General features: G+C 40.9%; 1 protein-coding gene across 1 annotated transcript in view; it reads left to right on the top strand.

Annotated features, from left to right (window-relative positions):
* Positions 1-683, top strand: part of ZNHIT6 (zinc finger HIT-type containing 6) — a 32,138-nt gene extending 31,455 nt beyond the window's left edge. The window contains exon 10 of the mRNA XM_027882932.1: positions 518-683. Within this exon, the coding sequence (XP_027738733.1) occupies positions 518-603 (86 nt within the window). The 3' untranslated portion in view covers positions 604-683. The remainder of the gene's footprint in view (positions 1-517) is intronic.
* The last annotated feature ends 9,833 nt before the right edge of the window (positions 684-10,516 follow it).

Genomic DNA, 10,516 nt, shown 5'->3' with positions numbered 1-10,516 from the left:
CATCAGCCTTAGCTCATAGATTCACATAGTTTATCACCATCTTTGGGATGCTGGAAATGTGGAAGAAGCACATAGGTACATCATTTTAATTTTCCATTTAGAATTTCTCAATAGTTCCCTATCTTAATTGAAATGCTAGTAAAAGTGTAAATAACTTTTAATGCATTACAGTTGTGATATATGTATGTAGCAACCCAGAAAACAACATTTAAAGCAAACCAAGAGAATGACTTAGAGTTGTCAGTGGATGAAGACTTTTTTGCTGTTCTACTTGACTGAAAGACCAAGATTTAAAAACTAAAATAAATTCTCAACATTGCCTGCTTTCTCCTTCAACAGCAAGGTCTTACCCAGGGTTTTATCCCATGTTATGAGACTGATGATGTCTTATGAAATAGCTGTCCTCAAGAAAAGTGTGATTGAAAGAAAAAGAAAATAGGAAACTGCTTCTGTTTGATGAGCAAACAACATTGCTGAAACTAATTGCTTGTTTGGTTTTTGTGTTCTATATCCTCAGATGGCAGTGAACCTGTAGAGAACTCAGACAGTGAAAGTTCATCTCTTTCATCTATGGAAGAAGGGGAAATTCGGGACAGTTCATGACGGTGTTTTGAGAGAAGAGGGTGGAATGAGCTTTTTGGGTTTTAAATTATTTAATTAAAGGATTTTTTAATACAACTGAATTCCTAGAGGTTTTGTTTAACTTTCTTCACTAAAGACAGCATTCTCAAAGTGCCTGCCTATTTTTGGATTTAGTAATGCATATTTAGGGATGTAAATAAGGAGAAGGGGAATTGCTGATTCCAGAAAAAAAATTGTATTCTTTTTTAATTGCAGCCTTCAGTTGCACCATTGTTTTTCATTTTCCCCTAACAACCTCAGTGTCTAACTTCCAGGTTTAAATGTCTGACCACGTATTTGTATTTATATGGATTTGAGTCTTAATGCTTAACCTTACTGAAGAAAAATGAAATCTAATTCTAATGAAACTAATGTTTCTAATGAAACTAATGTTTCATTAGATTAATTTTTAGGGTATTTCTGTATAACTCTGAGCTGCTGAAAATGGTCTTTTGTTACTTTTGACTTCAGTGGTGACATTTTGGGTGTTTGGTGCAATACATTTTTTTGTCTTACTTGGTTGCATTCTTGTTTAATGTGTTAATGGACAGGTCAGACTGTGATTTCAGGGTGGCTTGTTGCTGTATGTTTAGTCTTCTACCCGGATCTTCTACATTAATGTGGGGTTTAAAATCAACAAAATTGGATGCATAGAGTGGCACTAATGCAAATGCACTGCACTTCTAAAGAATGTTTGAGTTAAGCATCTCATGTACCTAGTATACCTACTGAAGTTAGGTATTGTAAATACTTACTGGCATATCAACTCAATTTATCTACTTTAAAACAAAGAAATCGTAAAGGGAAAAAAAATTCCTGTACTTTATCATCTGCTGACAATAGAAGTTTGTGGTTAACTGCTGGGAAGATTTCTAGGTCACAGACCACGTATCCCTGTATCCAAGTCGCCCATGCCTGCGGGGTCTGTTGCAAGCAGTGCAGGGCAGGTGAGCCCCGGTCCCCACTTGCACCAGGGCATTCTCATGACTCAGGATCAGTGTTTGAGTTAGTTTGCAAGGGTCTAACCAGGTCAGTGTTTGCAGAGTCTTCAGGATGTGATCGATCCCTCTCTGAACAGCTCTGTGAGGTTGTTGCTGCCTTTGTTGTTACCCCAGTTTCTGTTTCCTGCTTAAGACTGGCACCTTTGTGACAAAAGTTGGTGTCTTGGATGCATGTTGAATTGCCATGAAGATGGTATTTCAGTAGTAAGTGTTCTTCCTGCCAGTGCTGACATAGTAGGTAGAAATACAGCAGAAAGCAGTGAAGGAACTTGTAGAGGTAACAGGAGGCTGTGGGAGCAATACAGGGGAGGGCTCATGCTGCTGCATGGAGAGGATTTTTAGGATGTTCAAAGTTTTAGAAGTTTGGGGGTTATTCCTTGAGAAGAAATAGTCCTTAAAAGATTGTTCACCATGACATCTCACTACTGAAGTTTAAACAGACTGCCAGACCTTTGCAGTCACATACTATTTTCTCTCACAGTGGTGTCACGTGTCCTTTCCCTTGTGTGTTTTGCAAACCCTGGTAAAACAGGGAAGTTTTTCTTCTTGCCTGGCAGTAGCCACCTGTGCTCTGTTTTCCTTTTTACTCATTGTTGGTCCTCTGCCTACCTCTTGTTTCAACGTTTGTTTTTTTAACCCTTTAAAAAGGACCAGGATTCCTAGTTATAGGTGCTGCTTTCATATTTTTTCAGTTGAATTAAAGTGAATAAGCTTTTCCTAATCATATTGCTGCACACTGACTTGGTAGCCACAAATTACTTTAAACCAGTCTTGAACTCGTTCATAGTAATGCCAATAAAAGAGTAGAACAGCAAAACTGCCACAGTTCATTTGCCAGAAAATGTTTCATCTGGAGTAAAGGCATGGCATTTCTATTGGATTTGTAGCACAGTGAAAAGGAGAGTGCTGCAAATGTTAGTGTTGATCTGCATGTGTGCGTGATTAGTCTTTGGCTGAGGAACACAGATTTGTAATTTGCATTACTTTCCTATGCTCCTGGGGGCTTTCATGAATTGTACGAAAGGGTTTGCCTGTGGGTTTTTTTTCTTATATAAGTCTAGTTTAATCTTCCTTGTGAGTCAAAACACAATGTAATTCATTTTTAAATGAAGATGCTGTTAAATCTATCCTTCAGATTTAAATCCTTCTCTACCTTAAAGAAGGCTTTAAAAAATGATTAAGGAGCATTCCTGTGGTGGTTACTAGAATTGAAATTTCCCAGACAAACCTAAGAATCATCTTTCAGAGTTCAATCAAATTGAGAGCCTTTCATTGCCATTCATTCCTAGGTTATTACTTACCTGTTTTTACAGTTACACTAGTTTGAACAGTGATGAGTCATCAAATACAAACCCAGATGCAATTCAAATATTTTGTTTGGTTTTGCTAAGCTTTTTCAATTTTTCTTTATAATAAGGAATCAAAATTATGGTCTCTGGCTAAAAAACACAGCAACAACACTGTTGTAGGAGCTGCAAGAGTGGTTAATTCTTCATCATAATAATGTTACTGATTTAATCAAGATTTATGCACCCTTTGGCTAGGCAGATATTTTTTAACACTTTTCATAGTTTTTAATTTCTTTCTGAGTGACTTAGTGTAGAACAATCACCTTGTAATAAGCTGAAGAGAGAAAGGGCATCTTCTGTATTTTTAAATTTCTGGTCAAGCACTAGAAATGTAATGCATGGAGCCAAGGCTGCCTGGAACACTTCAGTTCTGTCCGTTTTGAAAACATACTATTGTAATCATACAAGGATCCCTACAGGACTCTGCCTTGATTCAGAACAGATCATATCTGTGAATGAAAACTGTGTGATGTTGTTTTAATCTGCATCATTCAACACCAGCTTGTGTTGAGTGCTTGATTTTATGCCTACTATGCTTACTCATTTATTTTCCTCTATAAACTACTTGTCACAGAAGGAACAAGCTATTTGTGTGTAGGTTGTTACAGCATTTCTTTTAATGTTTAGAGTTTTCATGTTTCAAACCCTGAACTCAGCATGCTTGAGCTGAAGGACCGTCAGCTTCCAAAGAGTAAAGGCTCTTGTCTTGAATGAACACACTACTTGAAAAAAATCAAAAGCTTAATGAAGTCATCCCTTTCAAAAACCTTAAAGGACAAAAATAGAGCAGGGCTAAGCACACAGCAGGGGCTGGGAGGTAGGACTGAGTCAGCCATAGGAGAGAACTTGGTTGTTTTCCTTTTTTGTGTAACTTCCTGGGGTATGAGGCATACGTTACTGAGTTGTCATAGATAAACAATGTTCTACCCCCTGTCAGTGTAACAGCAAAGTTTTGAATGAACACATCTGAATTCCAAGTTTTACTGCATTTATCTTGGCATTAGGGATTGTTGATCCATAGAGGAAAAGAGGGCTGTGCCACTGAACGTGTGGCTGGCACCAGTCCTTAGAGGCAGGCAGGACCAGCTTTTGTTACTCCAGTCACAGTGCAGTTTTACTCTGCATTAGGGGTAAAACTGTTAACAGAGCAGAATATGCACTGTAGTCTAAAACAGTACATAGATTTCTAAGTTCATGGTGGTGCTGATAGCAAGTCCCAGCTATGTGTTGTATCATCACCCCGTGCCCTCCAGATACAGCTGTTCTCTATTGACATCTGTAGGAGCCGAAAATGTATAATACCGTGCAATAGGAGGCTTTCCAAGGGTAAATATACAGCTGTGATGAAGTTCAGGCCCTATTTGGTCACAGACATTTCATTCTGCTTTCTTAAGTCCCACGCTCTTTTCCTGAAAACACTTATTCTTCCTCCCTCTGAAGGAAAAAATATCTCGAATTTGTGTTTATGTCGTTGCTATGACATTCAGTTAAACTGTATGCAGATGCAGGTTCTGTTAATAAGAGAAAAAAAAACTACTGTGTACTTCAGTGAACAAAGATTACCCTGTGTTTGTGTTAAAATGTTGCTATGGCAGTGCATATGGTTTTATTTGCTGGAAGTCTGTGGTGAAATGGAAAGAGGTCACATGTATGCAAGACAAGAAATGGCAGCAAAAACAACTCAAAATAAATACTGAAACTGAAAGGGAAATTGCAGGTGACTTGTAAAAGCAGGAAGAAACAGGGACGGTTATTTTGCTGTCTGTTATTTGATAATAGAAATGTGTTCCCACTGTGCCTCAGCGGGTCTCAGTGACCCATGGTACAGTGACTTAGCTCTAATGATGCTTTTATTGTGAGACCTTCTTTCTCTCAGTGGCCCTGTGCATTGTAGCTTTTTTGTTGTTGCTTTGGAAGCAAAATTCCCCTGGCTTGTCCTGATTTCACCACTGCTAACTTTTCCTGAGAAAAGCATTTTGAGGCTATCTTAATATAGCAGGCTTTTTTGGCAAGGAAAATCAAGATTGATAAAATATGGGAAGCCACTAGAGCCTTGCCTACCTTTGGGGCAAGGAAAAGTCTTTGTGACTCGTGATAGAAACAGTGGATTTCATTTATGTTTTTTTAACTGGCACAGTAGTCCTTGTATTTATCTAATCCATTTGCATGAGGAGTCTTTTTGCATCAGCTGCATCAGTACAGCTGTTCATGTGGTTGGTTGCATGACAAATGAGAATGAGTTCAAAGTAATCTGCCAAAGAAGGAGGGATAAAAATGAGAAGGGAGAGAGCGAGTCTTTTTTTAGAGAGTAAATGACCACACTGGGAGCTGACTGGTTCCTGCATCATTCCAGCTGGTGGAAAAGCAAAAGTGTTTTTAAAATCACATTACCACTTTCTTTCGATTGTCCTTGTTCTGCCTCAACAAGGAGTAAGAAGCAACCGTGAAAGCTGCTGTTGCCTCTCCACTCCTTGCTTCCACATTCTCAACTGGAACTGTATTGTAGCTCCAGAATTTGTCTGTTTTGCCAAGAGTGCAATTAGAGAGTAGAACTGTGCTCAAGTGAGGTAAACATTAAGTTGGTGGATGAGGTATATATTAATGAAAAAGAATGGACAGGTGGCATTAAAAGCTTGCCAGGAAGTCCCCATCACTTCCACACAGCCAGGAGGGTCGGCTGTGTCCCAGGGGACATTAAGCACATCATCCCCAGCTGGTCAAGGGACGTGATTGTCCTGCTCTGCTCTGCACTGGAGTGGCCCCATCTTGAGTCCTGTGTGCAGTTTTGGGCACCACAATATAAAAAAGACATTAAGCTATTGGAGAGCATCCAGAGGAGGGCCACAGGGATGGGGAGGGGTCGAGGGGAAGCCCTATGAAGTGTGGCTGAGGTCATTTGGTCTGTGCAGCCTGGAGAAGAGGAAACAGGAGAGATCTCATTGTGGTCTTCATCATCCTCACAAGGTGGAGCAGAGGGGCAGGCACTGATCTCTTCGCTCTCATGACCAGTGACAGGACTCAAGGAAACTGCATGATGCTGTCTGTGTTGGGGAGGTTTCGGTTGGATATTAGGAAAAGATTTTTCACCCAGAGCATGGTTGGGTACTGGAAAAGGATCCCCAGGGAAGTGATTACAGCCCTAAGCCTGTTTGGGGTCCAGGAAGCGTTAAGACATTCATCTCAGGCACATGGCATGATTCTTAGGGTGTCCTGCACAGGGCCAGGAGTTGGACTCAATGATCCTGATGAGTCCTTTCCAACTCAGCATATCCTGTGATTCTGTGATATCTCTTTGTTGACCTTTTTTCCCAGCCTCTGTTTTCAGCTGTGCTTGGGCATTCGTATTGGTTTTAGTGGGATTGTTCCACTACAGCACAAGTATCTACTGCAGAGAAAAATATATTTTCCTGTTTCAAGTCCTTGTTAATAAACTTGCTGGTTTTACAGCCATTACTTCTTGATGTCTGATTTTTTTCAGTTAATTAGCTAATGATTAATTAGTTTTGTCATTAATTAGTTAATTAAGTAATTGGGATCTAACCTGGTTGGTTTGAGATTCTGAAGGAAATAAGTAGTTTCAGAGAAACTGGTGACTTGGCGAATATACTGGGTTTCTTTTGATCTGATGTTCAGTGTTCTCAAAATATTGCTGGGCTACACTGCTGAGGTGAAGTTGTTAACACACATGCCCCAGTTGGATTCCCATCTGGGCAAATCTGTGTACCCTACCTTTGAATTTTTTCTGTCTAGTAAATAAAAACCTACAAAATACTTTGTAATCTTTTCCTCCTGCGCGATTGCTACATTCCATCCTGTAATTGCACTCCAATATAGATGAAGTTACTTATGTGACTGGTGCTTTGGCGTCTTTCAGGATCTTCTCCAATATAAATGGTGTACACAGAAGTCATAGCTCCAGTTTATATGGAGGAAAAATCCTAGCGTAGTGAATGCCATCTATTCAGTTTCTCAGTGTTTGGTCTTTACAGGATAATAGATGCTTATTGTGTAATTTTGTTGGTTGGAGCCTTTTTTTTACAGGATTTATATTTTCTAGACACCAAGTCTCACTGCAGTTCAATGCAGTTCAGTTGTTCATGAGTTGAAATGCATTTAATAGGTATCTTCAAAGCCAGTTGTATGCTGTTGCTTTCACTGTGACACTTCTGTGTTTCTGTGCGCTGTTTTATTCGTGGTTATGTAATACAAAGGAAAAAACTGTGAAGGTGAAAACAGGAACATGCCTACATGAAAAAAAACTGGCTTGAGACAGAGCAGCTGGTAGAACTGCACAGCCTTTTCTTGCTGTGTGCCGAGCACTCAGAGCCTATGTGGAAATAGTTCGACCGATTAAACAAGTAAACTAAATTGTGCACATGGATTTCTGCAGGATCAGCTCAGAAGGGCGAATGTCTGGCAAGAGCAGGCCTCTGGTGTGACACATTTAATTGCTTCTGTGTAGGTGTGTAGGTTTGACTTCCAACCCTGAATGACTGCCCACTGCAAACTGTTTTGTTTCAGTCCTCAAGACCTGTGAGGGATTCACGCACTTTTCGTGGACTGGAAATCCTCCCGCAGCAATCCCACTGATCCACAGTGTCTCTGCCTGTTCCTGCATAGCCCACTGGCTGCCCACCTGTAGCAGGGACATATGCCTGTTCCCAGCAGGTGTCCCCTGGAGGGTCAGGCAGCCCAATGGGGCTGCTCTGCCGTGGGCTCTGTGGTAGTTGATGTGTGGAGTAGAGATTCTCACGGCTCAGTGAGGGTTCAGTAGTAGCTCATTCGTCCCACTGTCAGTACGATTTCAGCTCTTCCTCCACCTGCTGCTGCTTCAGGAGAGGGAGCTGGCAGCATCTCATGAGAGAGGATTTAATGTAATCATGGAAGTCTGATGTCTGCATATTCCAGCTTTTGTTTTGTTTCTCGTCTTGGAGCACTTAAGGAAGCTGAAACTTTGTCTTCACTGGGTTGCCTTCATTAGTAGGGAAGATTTTATGTGTAACCCTGATGTTATAGCAATTACTACTGTCAAACCCTTGTAAGTGCGTGGAATACAAGGCTAAACATTCCTTCGATCCTAAACCTGTAGTGTGACGATAGCTCCTTGTGGCGGCAGCACCTGATTCGGCCGAATGCCCCGTGCCCGGTGCAGCGCTGACAGTCCCGGTGGCTGCGAAAGGAGCAGCCGAAGGACCGGGGGCAGACAGAAGGGAGAGGGGGGGATGGCTGGAGCTGAGCTGCTGCGGAGTAGACAGTGCTGCTCTCCCTCCTGGCGTGTCCGGGCTCTGCCCGGCTCCGGGATGATCCACACGGTGCTGATGGTTTTACTTTCAGGGTTTGAATAGCTGGATGGTCTGGCACTGAAATTCGCTGCAAATGTACAGCTCCTCCTGTACATTATTTATTATGTTCCTAACTCCTCATCTTCTAGTATTCCTCTTGAAGAAAGGTGTTGATAATTTAGGTTTTGACAGGAAATAGAATTATAGTTGTGCTCATTACCTTACCTGTAAGCCCTGCTGCTGCACTTAATGGTATCTGAGCTTTTATCCTTAATATTTCTAAACCTGCTATTTAGGAGGGTTTTTTTATGCTAGAACAACAGAGGATATAAAGATTTCAAAGCAAGTGTAAAGACACAAAAAAATGACACTGTTTCATTTTTTATCATATAATTGTGAAATGCAAAAAAGAAGAGACGACTATATGGGTGGTGATGAATTAGTGTGACAGCCCAGCTTTGGAAAACTTGGAGTTCTTTTTAGTGGGATTAATTTCCTCTCTTTATATCACAATAATTTCACTTAGTATATTTAACTTACGTTTATGTAATTTGCTCCTGCAGCCCTTATTCTCCCAACAGTGTATTTTTATAGTGAGCATATTACAGAACCACCCCTCTGCATGGGGAAACATGGAAAAAACAAAGTGCAGGTTGTAAAACCCAGGGCCTGGCTAGAGCCAAACTTGAGGCGGGAATTGGAAGGGTCACTTTTGTTTGTATATGGTGTGTGTGTGTTACCGGCGCACGGTCTACGTGTACAGTGTACTTACACGCAAACGTGATTTTTTGGGGAACTGTTACTTACGTTGGTGTGATGATGGATGTCATTGGAGTGTAAGTGACAGTGGGGATGGCGAGGAATGCGCCTGCAGCTGCTGGGTGTCTGGGAGCAGTGTATTCCTCTTCCTCTGTCCATGCAATAACCCACTGTGTAAACCTGATGGTTTCTCAGTGAGCAGCTGATATGGTGAAGTGTTCATTGCTAGGTCTAAGTAGAAGCCAAACAGAAGTGCTTCCATGCATTTTACACTTTTACTGTCAACAAACACTGTACAGACAAGTTTAGGTACAGCTGAGACTGTTGGCCAGGTGGTGAATTCCAAAACAGCTCAAGTTTTGAATGCCTTCCGGGAGAGAACTTGACTGAGCAAAAGAGGGAGAGCTGTAATTTCTCAGGCAAAGCATTAGCTGCCAGAGATGAGCTTCTGAGATATTTGGCTATTTATTTGATTGAGATATTTGTCTAATTAATAAAAAGTTAACCCTTAACCAATTCTGCTTTTAACTAATGACACTGGATGACACCCCTTCACAATTCTAAAACCTCAAAATCAGTCTCTGTATTTTATGAACAGTATCTTTCTCACTAAAGACTGGGAGTATATTTTGCCTGAGAAATACCCACACAAGGAGAAAAAAAACCGTCCTGTTGCAGGTTTCCTTTCACTCTTATCTGTGGCACAGCTTTAGGCTAACTAGAAGAGTACAAATGTTTGCTGCTTTCTGAGATCCTGCTCTAGTCTGTTTTTTTAAATGTCATTTTCTTGCCGCGTGCCAGTAAGCTCTCTTACAACTCCCTCGGTTAGCCAAATGTCATCTGTGTCCCACAGAGTAAAGTGTAATGGTGTATTTAAGAAGTGGGAAGGAGAAGTGAGGAAAAGAGTGACTGCTTTGCCTTTTAGTCTATTGGACAAGTACTCGAAATTCCACACATTCTTCTCCTGTTAACAGTATGTTTACTTTTCATCACTGGGTTATTAGGATTAACAAAAGTCATTGCTTCAAGCTCATTTAATTTGAATTTAGTGAAAGCAAACTACCTCCTGCAGACTGTAGGAAGCATTCTTCTGCTGCAGAAATGTATTAATTTGCAAAAAGCAGCCACCAAAAAGTGGAGACTTGACAACCACTTCCACCCCAATGTTCAACATCTCTGTGCATGCACTGCATTCTAATGAAGTACCTTATGTTGCAAATTCCAGGACAGTTTGAATAATCTGACAGTCTAATTAACATTTCAGTCTATCAAAGATTTGCTTTCAATGCCAAGAAGCTCTTTCTGTACATACTTTCTAGAGTGTAGGGTGGCAGACTGTGGACACCACTTCAAAACATCATTTACCCAAAGAATTAGACTCTGCTTTCTAGTCCATTGCTGCATCTGCAGTAGAGCTTGTTTTAACTTTCAAAGTATCTAAGAAACCTCTTGCGTTTGCTGTATGTTAAGCCTGTTGCCTATCAGAATGCTCTACTAAGAGTAG

The sequence above is a fragment of the Empidonax traillii genome, unplaced genomic scaffold (assembly GCF_003031625.1).
Source record: "Empidonax traillii isolate 1590-97213 ecotype Southwest subspecies unplaced genomic scaffold, ASM303162v1 scaffold114:size1751661, whole genome shotgun sequence".
Taxonomy (NCBI): Eukaryota; Metazoa; Chordata; class Aves; order Passeriformes; family Tyrannidae; genus Empidonax; species Empidonax traillii.
This window is presented reverse-complemented; position numbering and strand designations above follow the sequence as displayed.